General features: G+C 39.5%; 1 protein-coding gene across 1 annotated transcript in view; it reads right to left on the reverse strand.

The window, feature by feature from the left end:
* Window positions 1-140: 140 nt before the first annotated feature.
* The window catches only part of grm2b (glutamate receptor, metabotropic 2b), a 39,147-nt gene continuing 16,134 nt past the window's right edge, over window positions 141-23,153 (reverse strand). Inside the window, exons 3-6 of the mRNA XM_061727294.1 lie at window positions 7,377-8,214; window positions 5,099-6,162; window positions 2,276-2,468; window positions 141-759 (exon numbers count right to left, since the gene is read on the reverse strand). Coding sequence (XP_061583278.1) covers window positions 686-759; window positions 2,276-2,468; window positions 5,099-6,162; window positions 7,377-8,214 — 2,169 coding nt within the window. The 3' untranslated portion in view covers window positions 141-685. The remainder of the gene's footprint in view (window positions 760-2,275; window positions 2,469-5,098; window positions 6,163-7,376; window positions 8,215-23,153) is intronic.

Genomic DNA, 23,153 nt, shown 5'->3' on the forward strand with positions numbered 1-23,153 from the left:
TCAACTACCTGTTTGGTCATCATGTTGAAATGAAAAGGGGGAAGGAAAAAAGCAGAATACATTTCAAAACGAAGGAAAAAAATACCAAAGGGTGAAGAAATTAAGTTTGGAGCCACTGCAATTCAGTCTTTTAATATTAAAAACATACTATTTACATAAATTACAATAAAGCACATACCTTTTCACTAGTCTAAATCAATACATGGTCTTAATGTTGCCTAGTTACCTAGTTTTCATCTTTTAACAATGGTTAGTCACATTTTAATAGAGAGCTTAATTTATTTCACAGCTTCAGCTTTATATTTTTTTTGCACAATATCTACAACATTGGATATAGTCACAGCACTATTAGGACAAGATAAGAACATCCTTAGTACTACTGCTTCACAACCACCCATTTGACAACAAGACTCTTTTAGGACAAGGCACGGTTTATGTACCACATCTACCTGTAAATCATGGAGATTACAGCGTTTTAAATCTATACAAAAAAAAGAAAAGGTCTTTACAGTTCATACATACTGCTCGATGCAAAAACATCAGTTAGCCTTCACGGTTCCAGTTACTCTTGCTGCTTCACTCATTCTGTCCTGACAGGTGTCTCTGCGACGCGTGAGATGGTGTGAGGGTCAGTCGCACACAGCCCTGTCTGACTGAGGGGTGACTGATAAGATGAGCTGCTTTTTCACAAAGAGGACGTTGTAGAGTCCACCACTTCACGGCCGTTACAAACCGCAGGGACGTAGTTGGAGGCTGATCCTAAGGGAGTGAGAGTAGTGGCATTAGGTAGGCTTTTTTTTTTTTATTCATTTTTTTTTAATACATAATTTTTTTATATATCGTATTTTCTGGACTATAAGCCGCTACTTTTTTCATAGGTTTTGAACCATGCAGCTTATACAAAGGTGAGGCTATTCTGTGGATTTTTCCACCGCTAGGGAGAGTGCTAACCGGAATTAGAATAAAAACTAAGACAAAATAAATGCAAAGAGGAATACGCTACTTCTTCTTTAGCAGATGGAAGTAGGTAGAAGCAGATTTCAAACAGATAGATAAATAAATACTGGTTATTTTCTCTTGGTTCTGTCCAGTTTTAATCAGCAAAGTTACTGCCATGTTAAAAGACACTGTTAGGAAAGGATTTATTTAGGTACAAACATGTACATCATTTACAGTTCAAAATGGTTCTGTAAATGTGGTAAATATCTAAACTAACAACATAAATATCTGCGGCTTGCATATCTTTTTTTTTTTTTTTTTTTTTAATAGAGCGGATGCGGCTTATATACAGGTGCGGCTTGTATATCTTTTTTTTATTGTTTTTTTAAAAATAGAGCGGATAAACAGGTGCGGCTTATAGTCCAGAAAATATGGTACTTGTTGACAGTATTTATCTACCTTTATTCCAAGAAGATTGACAGCAATTTATTACTTTCATAAAGTTGTATTTCCTTTAGTAAAATGTGAATTCATGAATCATTATTTAACCTAAGAAGAGGAAAAAAAAGAAACAGTAACATCAGACAAGCTGCTGTTACAGGTTTACATGTTTGAACTCCCCGGGAGTGAATGACAGATACTATTGCACAATAGCATTTGTGTTTATCTTTTTGTCCATCTATCCATCCATCCATTTCCACTCATCCGGGTTTGGGTCATGGGGTAACGGCCTAAGCAGAGAGGCCCAGACCTCCCTCTCTGCAGCTACCTCCTCCAGCTCTTCCCAGGCCAACTGGGAGTTATATATAATCTCTCCAGCTGGTCCTGGGTCTGCCTCAGGGTCTCTTTCTAGTTTGACATGCCTGAAATACCTCCCCAGGGAGGTGTCCAAGAGGAATCTTATGAGCCAGATGTATAAACCACATCAGCTGATGTGGAGGAGCAGACTGAACTTCTACCCCTATCTCTGGGCGGAGAAAGGAGAGTCCAGCCGCCCTCCAGAAGAAACTTATTTTAGACATTTTTTTCTTAAAGGTTTGGAAATAGGTGAACATGTTATCCCTTGTTCATATTTTTTGTTTCATAAAGTACCAAATATTATCGAACAGTTACACTGTTTGACATTTTCTCCCTGAAACAAGCCAAGTAAGTCTTTTCTGAAAGACATTGTCAGAGCAGTAGCTGTACTGGTGCCTTCAGAAATGTACAAATTATCCATTTCATGTGGGATGATACATAATCAAAATTACATTACATCATAAAAACCATTGGAGGGGAGGGGGGGTTGTTTAAGAATCTGCAATTAGCAATAGATGCAGTTAGCGTATATTTGCACCTTTTGAGTAGTTGGAGCCAGGAGCGGAGGCGGAAGTAGACACTGTGGCACTGAAGCGGTTGGCTGTGACTCTGAGCGTGGCCACATTTTTCTGAGGCTGGAACAGGATGATGTGGATTTTCGGTGCAAAGAGGCAGCCAAGAACCACTGATCCACTGAGGCTGACAGAGATGCACATGGTGGTGGTCTGCACCTTCAAAGAGAGAACAAGTGTGTAATTATGAATGTAGCGGCCTGCATTTGAATTTTATAATTTTGTCTTCAAAAGGATTGAAATGTGTTCAGAGGCCACCTGGACCCAGGCAGCGCTTTTCATATATGCACCCTTAATGGCTTTTGATCAATCAGTTTCCTCTAAAATGTTATTTCTTTACTTACTTCGTTACTTTCACACCTTTAATCCAAGAAGTACGTTTCCTTTTATCCCTACTTTAGTCATTCCCAAAAGTCAAACATGGCATGAGAGATACATTTTATCTGTGAGTAGAAATATTGCATATGGATGAAGAATTCATAATTGAGCAGTAAAAATGTATGCAAAAACTGAAATGATCACATTTCCAATCTACTTGAGCATGTTAAACATTTGAGCATTTAAATGCATCGAGAACGTATTACATTTGAAGAATATTGCTGATTCTGTAGCAACATCAAGGGCAGAGCTCTCGTATGTCCTTTTATGCAATATATTGCTATGATTCTTGCACTGTTGGACAAATTTCCATTTTAAATTATGGATGCATGCGTGAAGCGTCCATGTTGGCTGTTCTACTAGTGAATTTGTATGTGTGCGGATACAAGAGAGAGGCAATTTCGTAAAAAAAAAAAGGATAGGGGATAAGCACAGCTGGCTGTCCCTGAAAGTCAGGGCCCTGTTAGTCATTGCTGCTAATGTGAGCTGACTGCTGGGGTCATCTTTCTGAGCTCCATTTCTTCCCACCACACTGGCTACCCCTGCAGTCTAGGAATCTGTTTCTGCAGAACCAGCGTGGAGGGAAACTCCTCAAACACCCTGAACAACAAAAGCACTGCAGAAATATGGGAATTTGTTACATATATTAACTTCAATAACGACCACCGACGTGGGCACCAACAGGACAGTCTGTAACATTTCTTCATCTTTAGCCCCTAATCTCTTTCCAGCAAACGAAATATCTTTTTTAGCAGAAATTTCCTTTTAACACTCTCTGCAATTAATTAGAAAGCACTATGTGAAGACTTTGATGTTTTTACTTTTAAACCGCCAGAGCATGAGGTTAGGCTTTCTACTGATTTAATTGGGCTTCCTTTTCTATTTCTTTATTCATTTCTTGGCTATGTGTACTTCATGTATGTTTATAACCAAGTACTGTATATATTTACATAGATTTTAGAGATGCATTTGCATTTGAAGTCAGTCGTGACATAGGTATATTGATTCTATTAGTTTTAACATTTCTTGGTATCTAGCAATCTAGCATTTAAACTGACTAAATTAACACTAACACTTTAAAAATCTGTTTAACAAGAAAGATGAATATTTAATCAAGCTCTGCACATACTGCAGGAACCCACGTGTCTGCAGTGATATTGTTAAATTAAACAAGAAAATTCAAGAAATCCATAGGAAGATTAGATATAAATAATTCAAATTCAACATCTTCTGTTAATAAGAGAAGAGGGGTGTTTATCTGTCTGTCTGTCTGTCTGTCTGTCTGTCTGTCTGTCTGTCTGTCTGTCTGTCTGTCTGTCTGTCTGTCTGTCTGTCTTCATGCTCTTCTTAGATTAATTCTGTGTTATACAACTTGAATTTAATTTGATTAGCATCAAATAAACCCACAGCTATTATTATTGTTGTCACATATAACCAAAGTGTCAAGAGCTCTGCTGCAATGCCAAACATCTTATTATTTTAATGAATCTGTGTATCAGTAAAGGTAGTCTTCAGTTGATGATTTAGGTGCTGCAAGAACTTGACAGACAGACACAAAGAGCCCGAGGAACGTCATTATGAGACAAAGCTAGTGGGACCCCAGACCTCCCTCACAGCTGTTTGCACAACAATACCTGATGCATACTTTGACCAAAATGCTGTGGCAGTAGCCTCAGGTCTGCCGCAGGCACTTGCCGTATATGTTTTGTCAGTTTTGTGTCTAATGTTTTCTATTATTCCCATTATTTATTTCACCATGAGTGCATTGAGAAAAATATGAAATGGCACCTGCACTTAGAAAGAAATGTTCTAAATTGGATCCTAGTGTAATATAACAATGCAAGCAATTTCTGAATCCATATTCCACTCATTTACACATCGCCATTTGCGTGCTGCGCTAAATTTAGCTGTTGGCAACAAATATGTTTTATTTCCCAAGACAATGACAGAGGGTGAAAGGGTGGAGTGTGGGAGGGGGGCACCACAAAGCAAAGTGCACTTGCCATTCCTGTTTACACTTTAGGGAGTGTGAGCTCACCACATAGGGCCAGTTGCACTACAGAAATGAATATGACATCTCTATTAGCACCTGAAATGTTTTGATTCAACGAATTAGTTTGACTGTTATTAATTATTTCTGACGGTTTATCTAGGCTGATCTGTCTCCAGAGTCTTTGTTCTTGTCTTGAAAGATCTTTCAGCCCACACGGAAAGAAAACCTTTCATGAATCTAGGTGATGGAGATCAAATGGAATGTGCGAATAAAACCTTTTGGATAAATACACAATGGTGTCATTTACAGCCTCTGTTCACATTCTACAACTATGGGCTGCAGAAATTTCTTGAGATATAAACTTTAAAGGCTTAAATGACATAATAAAAATAATTTATGAATTGTGATTCATAATTACCCTGTAGTCACTGGCAGTGACATAGAAGATAGGCTGGAAGGCAAGCCAGATGATGCAGGTGGTGTACATTGTAAACCCGATGAACTTGGCCTCATTGAAGTTTTCAGGGCACTTTCTCGTCTTGAAAGCATAAACAGTGCAGAGGATGATGAGGATGCAGTTGTAGGTGAGTGACATAAGCATGCTGGTGTCCTTGCTGTTGCACTTCAGAGTGACCACATTTCGCCTCTCTGGGGTCACCTCCTTCCGTACCCCTGGCACTTCCACTACAAGCCAAATAACAGCAACCAGCAACTGGCAGGAGATAAGAGCACAGCATATTGCTACTTGGGAGCCTGGGCTGATAAAGCGCGGCCGCTGGGCTCCATCCTTCACCCCACTGAAGATCCGAGCAATCCGGTTGGTTTTGGTCAGCAAGGCAGAGTAACACACAGCAAATGAAGTGCCCAGACCAAGTCGACGTAGCGTGCAAACCGTAGTGGAAGGTTTGGCGATGTAGACGAAAGTAATGCTGTAGCACATCAGCACTCCTAGCAAGAGGATGTATGACAGCTCCCGTCCACTTGCTTTGACCACAGGTGTTTCATTGTGTTTGAAGAACAGACCCACTACTGACAAGGTGCACAATATGCCAAGACAGGAGATGGTTACAGGCCCAATAGCCCAGGCATCCTCCCAACGGATGTACTCTTCAGGCAGATTATAGCAGCCAGTCAAGTTAGCCAGCGGCCACTGACCGAAGCTGCAGTCAGCGCAGGTGAACTCATCCAGCAGATACTGGTAGGGCTGACAGGGAATACAGATCCAGCAGCACACATCTCCGGGCTGCATGCTCTTCACTTCATTCTTCTTGCAGGGGTCGCTACACTGGGAGGTCGGAGGAACATTGCCATGCCAGGCCACCAGGGTGGTGTTCAGGGTGAGTATTTGGTCCCAATAGCCAACTTTCTTGTAGCTGAACTTATCCTCTTCTTTAGAGTAATGAAAGATGTTGTAGCGGCTGATGCTGTCACCAACAGAGTCGAAGCGCACCATGCTCTCTGTGTCAGCAGGTCTGAATGGAGCTGCAGGGAAACAAAAATGCAGTCATGTTTAAAGTGTTTTATTACAAACTTGTGACGATAAATAATGACAAATTATACTATTATAATGTACGGTACAGACCAAAAGTTTGGACACACCTTCTCCTTCAAACAAATTCAGAAGTGTGTCCAAACAAATGATTCATTCAAAATAGAGCATATAACTGCATAGAACAGCCTTACAGCATCCATAAGAGTTAGGAGGGTAACTGTCAACCAAGTGCTGCTAATCAAAGACACCTGATTGATTGATCATCGGCAGGTGTACCCACTTCTATAAAAGAAAAGGTTTTGGAAGTTCACTAATCTGGAGTATTCAGGTACGTGGCAACACAATGCCAAGAAGAAGGAACATCTGCAAAAAACCTAAAGTAGCAATTGTTGTTGCACATCAGTCTGGGGAGGGTTATAAGGGCAATTTCAAACAATGAGTGTATAATAGTACAGTAAACAGTTCAAAAGTGTAAAACATTAAAGAAAGTCAGTCTGCCCAGGAGAGATTGTACGCTGCTCAAAGAATTACGGTAGCTAAAAATCGCAGAATGACATCTTAAATTCTACAGACACTAGTTAATATGGTGAATCTTACAGTTCACTGCAGTACAGTTTAGACCAGTGAAATATCCTCGTTTAACAGTCAAAACCGAAGTGAAGTCATTCGGTCATAACACACATCTCCACATTTGGTAAAAACCACACAGCAAATCATCGCACACACCCCACACAAACCGTCAAGCACAGGATAGGAGGGGTGATCATTTGTGCTTGTCCTGCAGCCATAGGAACTGGGTAGATACTAGTAACTGAGTCAAACATGAATCTATCCATGATTTGTTTTACATGATCTGTTAATTATTCATTATGTGCCTATACTTCTATAATACATCTGTCAGTGTTTTAAGAATTGATGTCATAAAATTACTATCCATACTCTGAACCTTCAGTAAATGTTCTATAGACCCTCTCTATGTTAATTCATAGATCATGTTGCTTATTTTTTAATTACAAAGCTTTTTCTGCACTACGAAACAGGCTTGATCCTGTGTCATGCAGCTCTCATTTGTTTTACATACTGGTGGTAGTATGTGGTGGTGGTATGAGATTAAACATTGTCGCCATTTTTTCAAAACTATTAGTCAAGTACGTACTTTAGACCGAAGCATTTTATCTGAGTTAGTGTACACTGCTTTGCTTACCTTCAAATCTGGTCTTCAAGATGAAGTCCTTATAAAATCTTTTGTTATTGCCTGGTTTCATGGCATCACAGACTTTGGACATGTTGGAGCATACTGCTTGTCTCATGTTGTGCAGAGCATGGGCCATGGCATAGACAGCATTCACCACAAACATAATCTTGGACTCCGGCTCAAAAGTCCCGTCTCGTAAGCTGTGTTCACTGCAACCGGGCTCTTGCAGGCTACAACCAAACCGGTGTTCCCAGAACTCTTTGAACCATGGGTTCCTCGTGTTGGTGTATGGGTTCAGCTTGGTGAAGTAGTCCTCAAATTCTCTGATTGGATAGGATGCTAGTTCAATGGTAAAAGCTCCTTCTGCTGCAGTCTCACTGCCTCTTACAAGACTCTCCTGCGCCCCCCATCCATCACTTGCCACCCATATGAGGCTGACATTCATTCGAGCAGCAGCAACCAGTAGCTCACGGGCGTCCTCGCTACGGGTGAACAGGATGACCACCCTGGCATTGGATTTCTGCTGCAAGGAACGGATCACATTCTCGTAACCTTGGCGGTTCATGGAGCGGCTGACTTTAGCTGAAGTGGCGATGCAGATTTGGCGAGTGCGGGCCTCCTGCTGGAAGGCATCTATGCCGGTCTCACCATAATCACCCTCTGATGCCACTGTTGACACGTAGGTCCAGTTGAAGTAACGCAGGATCTCCGCCATGGCCTTGGCCTGGTAGAAGTCAGGGGGCACGGTGCGTGCAAAGTAATCATAGCGGGTCTTATCACTGAGCTTTGCACTTGTGGAGGCATAGCTGATCTGAGGTATTTGGAACAAACGCAGGAGGTTGGCCACCTGGAAAAAAAGAAATGCAATTTTATTGCATCTATTACTTTTAAAGGTTTTTTTTTAATGTCTCATAATGTTTTTTTCCTTTCAAAATGTAAAAAAAAAAAAAAGAAAAATCCACAAAACTTTAAGATTAATTTACAAGTGCAAAACTTCCCCATGGTCTGACAAATTAGAAATAAAATTTTATTTTTTGTAATCTTTTTTTTATTTTAGTTTAACACAGGGAATTGATAACTTGTACATTTGCACCAACCTAAAGTAGCCTGTCTGCAGTCAGACCTGTTTTAAAAAAACTTACAAGGAAAGGCTGCAAATGGTTGGTTAGCAGAAATTCCATATTTAATAGGGACGGAAAACATTTAGCTTGCTCCCACAGTTTGCATATCAATGTATGCTATCTATTCATTTTTACATTGTGTTCCTTGGAAATTAAAGGAGCCCAAAACTGGCTCAAAACTGGTACTGCAGTCACTTTCAAAATATTGTTGAGCGGCGTGTACCCTCCCCCTCCTCCCCCAACCAGAGGTTGCCAGGTAGGCTGCAGAATGCAGCAGGAACGTAGGCTGCCATGGCTGCGATAATTAGAGCCGAGCTGGCAACCCGGATGCCGAAACGATACTGACTTTGTGATTGGGAGATAGGTGGAGGGTGGAGCTTCAGAAACAATACTGACTTGGTGATTGGGGGATAGGTGGAGGGTGGAGCTTCAGAAACAATACTGACTTGGTGATTGGGAGATAGGTGGAGGGTGGAGCTTCAGAAACAATACTGACTTCGTGATTGGGAGATAGGTGGAGGGTGGAGCTTCAGGCCAAAACAAAAAACAAGTAGATTGACAACATAAACATCAGTTGAGTGCTGCAACTCCTCTTTTTAAACTGGAATATCCTGGCTTGAGTGCTGTTGAAATTAACATGATTTTTGAATGTCTGTTGACATATCGGGGTCATTTTCTGATTCGTTTTATTATTGCTCTTACATACAGCTCCTTTAAGGTTTTCACCAAGGATCTGAACCTAGTCTCAAATAAACTGTTAAAGTACATAGTTTCAGACTGATCTTCAGAAAAACCTTGGAATCCTTTTATCCAATTGGGCACTGTTGTTTCCATGACACAAACAAAAAGTATAAAACATTGTTGGCTTAAAGCCGATTGGGTTTTTTTGTCAATTAAAGTAATTTAATTATTATTGTTGGTGACAATGTCAGTGCTCATGTGAGGAATGTTTTTTTCTTTTATTGCTGTTGCATCACTAATTTAAGACAAAGCCAATTTCTCCCAAAACTAGTAAGTTGAACAAGAAAATTAATAGATACATTATATATTGGTGCTTTTCCTGGGCTTTCTGTGCATTTGTTTGTGCTGCTTTTGTTCTGTTACATAATCATTTTATTCAATTTTAATTAGAAAATTAATTTAATTAAAAGTCAGGAGAGACCCATCTGTCTCTCCTCTGTGTCCAGCTGTTTTCTCTGGTAGTTTGAACCAGTTAAATTCTCTTATCTGTCCAACATAGTCAAACCACTGGCCCCTGACAGCAGCCTTGCTTGTTTATTTACTTGAGTTTTTGATGTTATTGGATCAAACACTGTAACTGTGGTGACTGCATCTTTTAGATCAGGTGTTATTTCAGCTTTGTAACATGCTATTGTTTAACCGCTCTTTAAAAAATTGAAGAGAACCTGGACCCTTCAGTTCTCTCCAATTTTTTGGCCCATTTCTTAACTCCCCTTCATAATAATAACAATTAACGCTGCAAGCAGCGATGAACGGGCCCTCGCACTCATGGCCACCGCCCCCCATAAGCATATCAGAAATGACACCACCCACGACTTTCTATGTCAAACCATTCAAAAGTTATGGCAGAAAATAGGAACTATGAAATATTGACCAATCAGAAGAAGGGGCGGGGCTGATTTGCACCAATTATGGTCAAGGGATTCAAAACCATGTCCGATGACACCACCCACGAGTCTTTATGTCAAACCATTCAAAAGTTATGGCCGAAAATAATAACTATGAAATATCGACCAATCAGAAGAAGAGGCGGGGCTAATTTGCACCAATGAAGGTCAAGTACTCAAAACCGAGTTCGATGACACCACCCACGACTCTCTATGTCAAACCATTCAAAAGTTATAACAGAAAATAGGGACAACCAATCAGAAGAAGGGGCGGGGCTAATTCAGGCCAATGAAGGTCAAGGACTCAATACCGAGTCCGATCACAACCCGTTCAAAAGTTATGGCAGAGAAAAGTTTTCGAGGGGGCGCTATTGAGCCATTAGGCCACGCCCATTAATGCAAACCATGAAATATCAAATTTATCGCCAGGCCTGGCCTGCGTGCAAAATTTGGTGACTTTTGGGGAACTATCAAATATGGACCAATCAGATGAAGGGAGGGCGCGCTTTTTGGCGTCTAGCGTCGCCACGGTAACCCTTTTGAAAGAGAAAAGTAATGCGCGTTGTCGAAGGATGGAGACGAACATTTTGATGTATAACACACCTGGCGAAGGATGGAGACGAACATTTTGATGTATAACACACCTGGGTGCACGTTACGATTCGGTCCGTATTAACTGCCAAAGGAAAGGCATAAATTGCGCCAAAATTACGCGATGACTTCAATATGTTCAAAATGGCCAACTTCCTGTTCGGTTTCGGCCATGGCGCCAAGAGACTTTTCTTTAAGTTGCGCGATGATACAGGTGTGTAGCGATTTTCGTGCATGTATGTCAAACAGTATTGTGAGGCTTGAGGAACAAAGTATTTCCTGTCTGGAACTATCAGATGAAGGGTGGGCGCGCTTTTTGGCGTCTAGCGTCGCCACAGTAACGCTTTTGAAAGAGAAAAGTAATGTGAGTTGTCGCAAGATGGAGACGCACATTATGATGTAAACACACCTTGGTGCATGTTACGGTTCGAGCCGTATTAACTGCCGAAGGAATGGCATAAATTGCGCCAAAATTACACCATTAATTCAAAATGGCGGACTTCCTGTTTGGTTTCGGCCATGGCGTCAAGAGACTTTTCTTTAAGTTGCGACATGATACAGGTGTGTACCGATTTTCGTGCATGTACGTCAAACCGTATTGTGGGGCTTGAGGCACAAAGTTATCTAGGGGGCGCTGTTGAGCCATTTTGCCACGCCCATTAATGCAAACCATTAGATATCAAATTTTTCGCCAGACCTGGCTTACGTGCAAACTTTGGTGACTTTTGGGGCACGTTTAGGGGGGCAAAAGGGCCCTCCTTTCGTCAGAAGAAAAATTCCTACAGATACAATAGGGCCTTCGCACTATAAGTGCTCAGGCCCTAATAAAAATGACTTGGTTTTATATAAGGCCCTTCAAGGCACTCGGAGCGCTTTACAGAGATCATTATTCATTCATACACATTCTCACCGGTGGTGGTAAACTACGTTTGGTAGCCACAGCTGCCCTGGGGCGGACTGACTTCATATATAAAGTCTTGGAGAGAGCTGCTTTAACCAACGAGAAACAGATTTAGATGAGTTTGGAACTGGCGAAAACTTCAATGTGATTTTAAGGATTGTCTTTTAAATATGGATTCAAGAAACTATTCTGCTTTTAGATTTGACTGCTGCTTTTGATACCTTAATGCAATGACATCATTTTATCCCATCCTGAAAAGTATGTGGGTATTAAGGCTGTCGCCCTAGATTGTCTCGAGTCAAATTTAGACTTCTTCTGCACAATTTGTTTTTCTGCATAGTTTGGTAATATTCATAATTTTTCTTCCCCCTTGTAGTCATTTTTTTGAAACAGTATCCTTTCCTTGTTTTATAGATGAGCTCCTAATGAATTTGACATTCAACTCCAAAGGTTCCTTGTTGAAGTGCTAAGTGATCTGAATAACTGGTCGGACATGAATTCTTTGTATCTTAATCAAAATAATCTTTGGTTGCACTGATCAGCTCAGGGACTCTGTTCCCACTCTTGGCTCTTTGGGGTCATCAACTTGTCAGTTTCCTTTGATTTGATCTTCAACTTTAGATTAAAATCAACAGGATAATTTCTGTTTTCAAAACCAGTTTTTTTTTTTTTCAGGTAAAGGACCTACCAGACTTAAAACTTATTATTAGATGGTAATGAGTGTAAACCTTTGTTAGGGACCAAAAAAATGCAATTCAGAGCAGTTTTTAATTAGTACAGGACATCATTTTGAAGAAAAATGGCAATTAATGTTAACGCTTGGGGCCGTCAATGTAATTCAAAAGAAATTGTTATTTAAATCCTCTGGCAGTACTCAAAAATGCAACTCCACTTAAATGATATTGAGGATAGGGGTCCATATGGACAAACTGATGTAATTTTAACTTTGATAGTATACAGAAAGTGTACAAAAAGAATAGTTTGCACAAGTTTCTGGTTCAGGTCAAAAGTCAAGTATCAAATGTAGAACTGGATGAGTACTTTGATATTCATGACAAAATAGGTAAATAAAACAAGGAGCAGCATTTATTCAAGATGATGCAATGCTAAATTAACCCTGGTGAAGTTTCTTCGCTGAAGTTTGTTTGTTAGGGTTGTTACTGTTAGTTTGAAAGAGAGCAACGCATCCAGTAGCTATAATGCCACACATCTCTTTACCAGATTACAGAAAGCAACAATACATCACAGAAAAAAAACTCTCTGTTTTCTCCAGTTAAAGCAAATCTGAAAAATCATTTGAGAATAATGAAATATTATATTAAGATGTTATCATCCTGCCAACCCAGACAAATATATTGATTCTTGTGTGCAGATGATCTCTAGAGTTACTGTGGTCATCAGGGTCAATAAAAATCTTTATTTGAAACCTTAGGGTGGTATTTATATTGAACACAAACTTACTGAAAATATTGTGTTTATAAAAGTCTAAACATAAAATCCTGGTAATTATTTTCTCACAAGGTGTTATGGTGACAGAGGGGCAGTAAAACCTTGTCATTCGTCAGGATTCCTCAGGAGATACAGTGGTGATTAGCAAATACCCATGGGTTTCAGTATGACTACCTCCTCCCTCAAGCATCATTGTATGCCTGGAGGTCCTCCAAACAATGGCATCCCCATGGATCTAATTGGAAGCTAAACTCACAATAAGTGCCATTCGCTTTTCTACCTTACTTCCAGCCCACAAGAGCTTAAATAGAGCTATCCATCTGTTCTGTGATATCATACCACATTATATTGTATTTCTACCAGAATCAGTATTTTCTGAATGCAGATACCAAACTTTTTCTAAAGTAAATGAAATAAGTCAGTTAGTCCTTGACTTTAAGGGTGAGGGTATGTAAAAAAAATATAATAAAATAAAAACAAATAAAAAATGTCTGCAGTGAAAGATGAAACCAACATACATTTGTGTCACAATGGGATAGGAGCTGAATGCAGCAAAACTGTTAGAACAGAACATGGGAGAGAATACTAATAATGAACCTAAACATACTTCATTAAGGCAAAGAAATGGATATTCTTTAATGACCAAGTTGGTAACCTTATTTCAGCCCAGCAAAGCATGCTTATAAGTTCATAACGGAGCAACTGAATGTGGCTGAAGCTTGCACGGCATCTCCAGAGAGGACACTTAACACTTGTTGGTGTCTAAAGACACCAGACCAAAGGCAGTCATCCAATGCAAAGTATTAAATATGATGGTTATTCACTATTGTACCAACTTGTCAAAATACTTTTGAGACCCTTCAAATAGAGGTAGTTTCAACTGGATTTCTCAGCTGATGGTGTATAAAGAAAAGAGTCATAAAAACTCTGTGTTGGTCAAATACCTCTGGCTGTAGATGGGTTTATGTACAGAGCTCAATCAGAAAATATTTGGTAAAGTAGGCTAATTAAAAACCAATAAAACCATATCTGCAGCCTGGACAGTTCAGTGGGTTGCGTGGGCACCCCATCTACAGAGGCTATCGCCTTTGTGCAGGCCGCAGGTTCGAATCTGGCTTTGTTGCTCTTTAGTGTGTGTCTTCTCTCTTCCCTCCACCCAAATTTCCTCTCTAGCCACTTTCAAAATACAGGCCACTAGACCCACATACACAAAAACAACCCCATCTGCAACGCCTTCAGACATAAGTGTTTTATTTCTAAATGCTGGGCTGTTTTGAAAACTTGTCTGAAGACAGAAACTTTTCAGTTCTTAAATTTAAAAATAAAATTGAGAGGTCTTGCCATTTAAACTTTTTTTTTTGTTAATGTGTCTGAAAATTGCGATGCAGCTTTGTAAGGTCTGTAGATGTACTGTATGCTCGATCAAAATAAACATCAGCATGTTTAGCTGCTGGCACAGCAGATTTGGACAGCACATTGGGCCAACTGCACTTTCAGTTAGCATGTGGCTAACATAACTGAGCTATGTTATGATACTGCTATAACATTTAAGGTTTAAAGAGCAGCTAATCTCAATGTTGAACGTGACTGCTGTGTCACAACAAGAAGGGGTTTGGATGATTTGTTGTTAAACTGTGTGGAAACAGTAAGAAACTGTGACATAAACAGTAAATCTGCAGAGCAGGAGTAGCCCAGATACAAGACAGGTATTATAGTCCAGTCCTGCACCACCACCTTATGACTCACGTTAGCACACAGGCACATAGAATCACCACCTCTCACTCACCCCCAACCACCACATACTGCACCAACACCATACACACCTTTACAGCACCACCACCACCCCTGCCTCCAGAATCTCTGGACACCCACACCACCATCATTTCACGCAGAAAAATAAAGCACAGGAATGTTTTTAGACCCAGCTATGTTTTTAACGTTCCATTGAATCACCATGATGAGCACACGTTCAGCACAGACATCAAGATGGCTGTGCTGAACGTGCGCTCTCTTTTAAACAAATCTTTTATTATAAATTACTTGATTTTAGACAGGAAACTGGACTGTATTCTCCTTACAGAGACATGGCCTGGCACAGATGCAGATTTTAACTTTCTATTTTCTACCAGGGGGAGCAAGAGAGGGGGCGGAACTGCATCAATAACAAGAACATCTATGTTATCCAATGCAGTTCCTTTTAAAAGCTACACATCATTTGAATATCATACTTTTGTTTTTAGCAACCCCCCGATTCACTGCATAACGGTCTACAGACCCCCCCAGTATTCCACACATCAGCCAATTCTCTGAACTTTTATCAATTATTCACACCTCCTACAACAGGATTTTAATAACTGGTGATTTTAACCTGCACATAGACAACATCTAGTATCACTCAGCCAGTATCCAGAGAATTTTTAAACCTTTTAAACTGTTTAGACTTTAAGCAACATGTTACACAGCCGACCCACAGCAGGGGGCACACCCTGGACCTGGTCATAACCTACGGCCTGGTTTTTTAACATCACCAGTTTTAACCAGCCGGAGGCCCCGGTGAGAATGGTGAAGAAACGTTACCTAACTCCTGAAGTGGCAGCAAATTTTATCCAGATTTTACAGAACACTCCTGCAGAGATTTTACCAGCACCCTGTGATTTTATCGTTGACAATTTTAACAAAATACTCAAAACAACGCTGGACTCAGTGGCTCCGCTATTAACTAAAACAATTAGGATAAAACCTACACCCCTATGGAGAACTGAGGAAATGAAAAAACTAAAAAGAAACTGCAGGAGTGCTGAAAGAAGATGGAGGAAATCAAAATGAACAGTACATCATGACATTTTATGCCAACACCTTAAAAATTACAATAACACTATTAAAAAAGCAAGAACTTCCCATTCCAAAAACCTAATTTTAAATAACAAAAACAATTCCAAATTCCTTTTCTCCACAATAGATTTTTTTAACAAATGGAAACCCCAACAGATCCCATAAGACAGCAACAGACGCCCTGTGTGAGGATTTTGCAGACAACTTCAGGGGTAAATTTGATGACATTAGATCCAGTTTTTTTTATCTCAACAGATTTTAACTCTTAACACACCTGGATCAGTGCTTTTATCTGAGGAAACACTGGAGAGTTTTGCCTTGGTTGATGCGGGGACACTTGGTCGAGTTTTCTCCACGGTAAAGCCCACAACCTGCCTTTTAGACCCCATTCCCACACCGTTTTTTAAAACACTCTATGGATTCTTTGAGGAACAGCTACTGTATTTGCTCAACTGCTCTCTTCAGACGGGTGTCTTCCCCGCCTCCTTTAAAACGGCAGTGGTGAAGCCCCTTCTGAAGAAGAGTGGCTTAGACCCCAATGTTTTAAATAACTACCGGCCTGTATCCAACTTACCGTTTTTAAGTAAAATTTTAGATAAACTTGTTTTTAATCAAATAAATTAATTTTTAAACTCAACACACATTTTAGAGGCTCATCAGTCCGGTTTTAGGATGAACCACAGTACAGAGACAGCACTTTTAAAGATTTTAAATGACATCAGGTGTAATTTAGATAACCAAAAACTCACAGTCTTGGTTCTGCTGGATCTAACCGCCGCCTTCGATACAGTAGACCATCACATTTTATGAAATAGACTGAGGAACCTGGTCGGCCTCTCTGGTACTGCTCTTAACTGGTTCACGTCCTACCTCACTGATCGAAGTTTCTTCGTAAGTATGGATACATGTTCCTCAGGAACCTATAAGATAAGGTGTGGGGTTCCCCAAGGGTCAATTTTAGGTCCAACTCTTTTTAATCTGTACATGCTGCCCCTTGGGGACGTCATCAGGAGACACGGCATCAGCTTCCATAGTTACGCTGACGATACGCAACTGTACATCGCCGTGTCTCCTGATGACACTGGGCCAATTGATGCCCTTTTTAACTGTATTTTAGACATCAAGTCATGGATGGCAGCAAACTTCCTACAGCTCAACCAGGGCAAACCAGAGGTCTTAGTCATTGGTCCTGAAGGCCAGAGAGAGAAACTTTGACCAAAGTTACAGGATTTTAAACCCTCAAAATCAGTTAAAAATCTGGGCATGATTTTTGACTCTGAGCTCACTTTTATTCCACATATTAAAAACATAACAAAGATAGGTTTTTACCATCTTAAGAACATAACCAGAGTCCGCCCGTTTCTCTCTCAGGCTAGTACGGAGGTGCTAATGCATGCTTTTATCTCATGTTGTTTAGATTATTGTAATGCCCTGCTCTCTGGTCTTCCCAAAAAGAACATGTATAACCTACAACTATTACAGAATTCAGCCGCACGCGTGCTGACGAGGACCAGAGGGCGGGAGCACATTACACCTGTTTTAAAATCGCCGCATTGGCTCCCCGTGCGCTTCAGGATCGATTTTAAAGTTCTTTTACTAGTTTTTAAGCGTCTTAATGGTCTTGGGCTTGTCTGCACTACTTTTACCCTATCGACCCTCACGGACCCTGAGGTCCTCCGGTGCTGGCCTTTTAACCATACCAAAAGTTAGAACCGGGACACACGGGGAGGCGGCATTCAGTTATTATGGTCCCCGATTGTGGAACAGCCTCCCGGAGAACCTCAGGGCTGCAGAGACTGTTGATGTTTTTAAAAAGAGGCTCAAGACCCATCTCTTTAATCAGGCTTTTAACTGACTTATTTAACTCTTTTAAATTTTTTATGCTCACCGCTATTTTTATTGGATCTTACTACTCTGTTTTATATTAATCTTTAGTTTATCCTGTTTTATCATATTTTATTTTCATTGTTTTATCTCAATGTTATATCTAAATGTTTTAGTCGTTATTTATGGTTTATTTTATACATTCTATTGTCTTATTCTTTTACTTTTTAATGTCTTGCTTTCTAGACATACTTTTAGGATTTTATGTGATGTTATACTTTTTAAACTCTTTTAGTGTATTTTATCCTGCTTTCTTGTAGCTTTTATCTCCAGTGTTTCCTCATGGGGAGCCTCCATGCTGGGATTGACTCTGGCCTGCAGGGGGTCGTCCTGGGGGTGGTTCTGGCCTGGATGGTTGTGGAGCTCTGCACCACGGCTTCACCGCTGTGGTGTGGACTCCTCTATCCGTCTGGGCCGGGATGGTCTCTGTGGAGGAAACCCTTGTAGCTGCGGGCTATGAGACCTCCTGGCGTGGACGGCTCCCCGTTTCCTCACCTGGATCCTCTGTGCTCAGCCATGTCTACACCGTGTGTCTGCGTGTGTGTCTGTGTGTGTAACTTGGGTTATTGTGGTGTGCTTGTGTCCGTCTGTGTGTGTGCGGGGAGGGGGGAGGGGGGCAGGGCATTAATACGTTTTATGTTTATTTGTTTTATGTAAAGCACTTTGTGTATGGGCTCAAATTAAAGCTATAAATATGGCACGTCAAAACAGTGCCATAATTTGCCATAATTCGTAGTTGTAAAAAAAGTTTGTAGCTTTTGTCAAAAAAAGTTTGTAGCTTTGTATATCCAATGTTGCTCACAGACGAATTAATTCAAAAATGTTTTACAGATGCACAAAATATTTCTACAAGTACAAATATTTTTTGCACATGCACAAAATATTTCTACAAGTACAAATATTTTTTGGAAGTACAAATATTTTTTGCGCACGCACAAAATATTTCTACAAGTAAAAATATTTTTTGCAAGTAAAAATATTTTTTGCACACGCGCGAAATATTTCTACAAGTACAAAGTTTATTTACAGATACAAAATATTTATGGCTTTAATTTGAGCCCATATTTGTGTTGCATTTTATGTATGAAAGGTGCTCTATAAATAAAGTTTGATTTGATTTGATTTGATTTGAACTGTGACATAAACAGTAAATCTGCAGAGCAGGAGTAGCCCAGATACAAGACATGTATTATTTTTACTTACAAGATTCTTTTCACATCCATCAAAAACTTTTTTTTTTTTTGTTTTAGTTTAATAATAAAGCAAGTCTAAATAATCCTGTTCTCATTAAGGTTTTTAAGAAGAAGCTGACATCATGATTGAACTTTAAACATTTATTCTGGATTGCTCTTGAAACATAATCATTAATCTGCAATGACACTTTACAGGACACTTTAAATAACACATATTGACAAGACATGAATGGGCATCGCATTAGTTGCTATAAGACAGATTTCATTCTGCCACAAAGTCCTGTCGAAAGCTTTCCACACTGTCACTAGAACTAACGGCATTGAGATGGCAGTGTGTTTCCCCAAGCTATCATTGCCAATCATTTCTTGTCTGGATGTTTCGCGCGCATGTGTGTGTATGACTGTTTCCGTACTGGGGAATGAATATTAAATAATGCACTAATAATGCAATACAATCTTTCTGTTGGTTCATGATTTTCACCCTGTTTAAGGCTAAATGAGAGTAAATATGAACAAAACCTTGTATCACACGTTTACAAAATCAGTAGGGTGGGATACGTCTCTGCTGTTTAAGAAATTACTTTTGTTAAAACTGTATCTGATTTCAGAAAACTCACAGGAAAAGACGTAGCAGTTTAAATAAAGTTTACAGCTAACCTGGCACAAACAACATTACTAAGGGCATGGAGCCATTTATCATGATCTGCAAGTGTCTTTGTGCATAAACCCCAAAAGGAAGCACTGGTAGAAAACACAAGTTAGCTTTGGTGAGGAAGAACTCGTTCAATTTATGTTACCTAAACAGCATTTTGGCAGAAAGCTAACATACCAACACCTACTCTAAGTCAGTCAGTCAGTCACACTTGCATGGTAATAAGATATCTTCCTCTTAATAAGGATTGTCAGACAGACAGTTGGCCTTCATCAATAGATTTGTGGAGAAGCCAGACAGCTCACCTTTCAGAATGGCACTGGAGTGTGTGACAGTAACCGTCTGTTCATCCACTTGCCTCTTATTCTCCCAGTCAGATGCAGCACTGCATGAGTTCCCCAAACTATCTATCTATCTATCTATCTATCTATCTATCTATCTATCTATCTATCTATCTATCTATCTATCTATCTATCTATCTATCTATCTATCTATCTATCTATCTATCTATATATATATATATATATACATATATATATATATATATACATATATATATATATATATATATATATATATATATATATATATATATATATATATATATATATATATATATATATATATATATATATATATATATATATATATATATATATATATATATATGTATATATGTATATATATGTGTAATAGACCGTTGTAATTATTGCAGCACTCTATGAAGTCGACGTCTGGTTTTAGGTCTATTATTTAGGAGGTTCATTAGGGACACAGAGTGATTTCCAGGATAGAAGTTATGTGTGCCTCTCTCCCTCCAGTCTTCTCTTCATCCAGCTAGAATCCTTTTGCAATAAAGGAGCTACATACTCATGTGCACAGCGCTGTCACTAATATATGCAGACTAATATCTGACACAGAAAATATAATTATTGTAGCAGTACGTAAGAGCAAAGAGTGTTGGTGATAGCTTCAGTGGTTTTGTTTGACTCCACTGATGTCATTCTCTTTATTAGTTATGTAATGGATTACCCATGAGTTAAATTGATTAAGATTAATTTCTATAAACTTTTTTCCCACAATTGTTTAATTAGATACATTTTCAGAAAAAAAGTACACATGTAATGAATATTTACTTTTTACATATTAATAAAAAAATTTAGCCTATAGGACTATTTCATATTCTCTTTCTATTTATATTTCAAACGGAAGCTTCTTCAAGAGTCTCTTCTTGCACAGCTAGTGTTTTAGATTTTAATACTCAAGGAAAATATGGGTTGCTTCTACATGTATAATAAAATAATACAATATAACAAACATATTTCCTGCTGCAGTTTTTGCCAAATGGAAACCAACCATGAGGATCCCATTCGAGGGCTTAACACCAACATCAAAAAGGTTAAGTTCAGTTTTACAGTTAACAAGTTGCTACTGTACCTTTTAGATCATTTAATGTGTCAGAGATGAGGGCATGGAATGCTGATACTTCAAGAAGAAAGGGAAGCGATAAGGCAAAGGTATGAGACAGTGGTTGTACTTGGTTCTGCTGTGGCACAAAAGACCTCCTTTTCTCTGTCAGCATTATGAAATGTATGAGACATCGGCAACATTGTTACTCTCCTCCACATGTTGTCTTGCATTGTTTTGTTTTTGTTGCCAACATGGTAAGACCAGCATGTGTCCCAAAGGCCCCTGGCAGCCTGAGTCCTACAGTAGATACAGCAGACAGGGAAAGTCTGGATGTACAGTGAACAAGGCACTCACTGAAGATCCAGAAATACAGGTGAAGTGTTTGTGTTTGCTGCTGAGTTTGGTAATAAAAACAAAAGTCTTAAAGGGAAATTTCTAGGACAAATTAAAGTAGTTTTAAGATAGTGTATAAATGTATAATCTTACTATGATTAAAATAAGTTTGGAAGACAAATTGTACATTTTAATTCAAGCACACAGTATTTAAATTCAATGAAAGAACAGTTAAACGAACATGCTTGTCTGTTTTTCTGATTATTTTTTTCTTGTTACTTTAGAAATAGTGTTCTTCTATTTGTGCAATGATAAATTATCTCTATGGATTAGGGAAATTTCAGTAAAACCTGATAAAACTAAAATTAAGTTGGGTTTTTCATGTAGGCAATATCAAAATATCTAAAAGAAAACTAAAACACCTTAAAGATTTTAAAGGAGCATGAGGCAGGATTTATGAAAAAAATTCGTATACGTTTTAAGTTTTCTAGTAATAATGTCAGATGAAGCGTTCCAAACCAAAACGAATGAGCCCTCTAGTGTATCTCTCCGTTGCCTTGAACAGGCTGTGTGCTGCAAAATGTGCTGCAATTACGGGCTGGAATTTCCCGCGCATGACGCTGCATGCACGTTCTCCCCGTTCTCCCGTGCCGGCTTCGCTGTTGGCTGCATTACCCCCGATGGCCGTCGTGGCGAAGGTGGCGCTAATGAATCTTATTTCTTAAAAGGAGCCTCATGCTCCTTTAAATTAGTGTCTTGGAATTTTAAAGGGGGCCTATTATGGCATCTAATACCTATTTTAAACAGGCCTTGAATGTCTTAAAAACAAGCTTTTGATTGTTTTTGCTAAATAAATTAGAAATTCAGCCTCTAAACCATGTCTTTATCTTCCCATTCTCTAACCTCATTCTCTATGCGGGATTCTGAGTGGGCGGGGCTATGATAATGAGGCACTGTGCGGATTGGCTGCCTGAATGACGCGATACACCGCTACGAAAAAATGGCGGAAGCTCCGGCTGGCGGAGTTAGTTGTGGGCGTGGTTTCACGCATCGGAGGTCAACCTATGTAAATCGCATTTTCGTTACGTAACGAAAGGGACCAGAATCTGAACGGCTCGTAGAAGCCACATCACACTGGACGGCTCATCCGGGCGGCTGTACAGACACTGCAGAATTTGGTTGCTTTCCTCCTTCTCTGAGTTGGCAGGCTGAAGGGAGACCACTTTATATGTTAAAGCAAGAAAAAAACATGTTTTTCATAATAGGTCCCCTTTAAGAAAGTGTTGGCTGCATTATTTTAATGTGTGCAGTGGTCTTAACTTCGTTCCAAACATCCCTGAGAGTACACAGCATCAAGGTTACATTTCATTACTGTACTGTGGAGAGCTGGCTGGAACAGCAGAGCACCAGTGGGATTTCATTCAACATCAAACGCACAGATTTTATTGAAAATGTTTATTTTTTTTCCCTTGTTGTACTCACTCACATGAATCTAGTCAAGGCAAGCCCAAGTACCATGTGTGTGGTGTTTCTATCTATCTTAAGCAAATGTAGATGTTTGCATAGAAACACATTATGCAGGTTTTAAAATAACTGTTTGAAACTTCTTCAAAGACTGAGAACTTGGACGGAAATGTGAAGTTCAACAGCTTTTCACAGTTTTTCTGTTTAGTGTCTTTGGAGTGGGCCTGTAATCTTAACTCCATACACTGTCAATCAAACACACACAAAAACTAGCACAGGACCAGAACAGAATTCAATGATTTGCAGATACTGTATAGGCTTATCTTTC

Source organism: Cololabis saira, chromosome 8 (genome assembly GCF_033807715.1).
Source record: "Cololabis saira isolate AMF1-May2022 chromosome 8, fColSai1.1, whole genome shotgun sequence".
Classification (NCBI taxonomy): domain Eukaryota; kingdom Metazoa; phylum Chordata; class Actinopteri; order Beloniformes; family Belonidae; genus Cololabis; species Cololabis saira.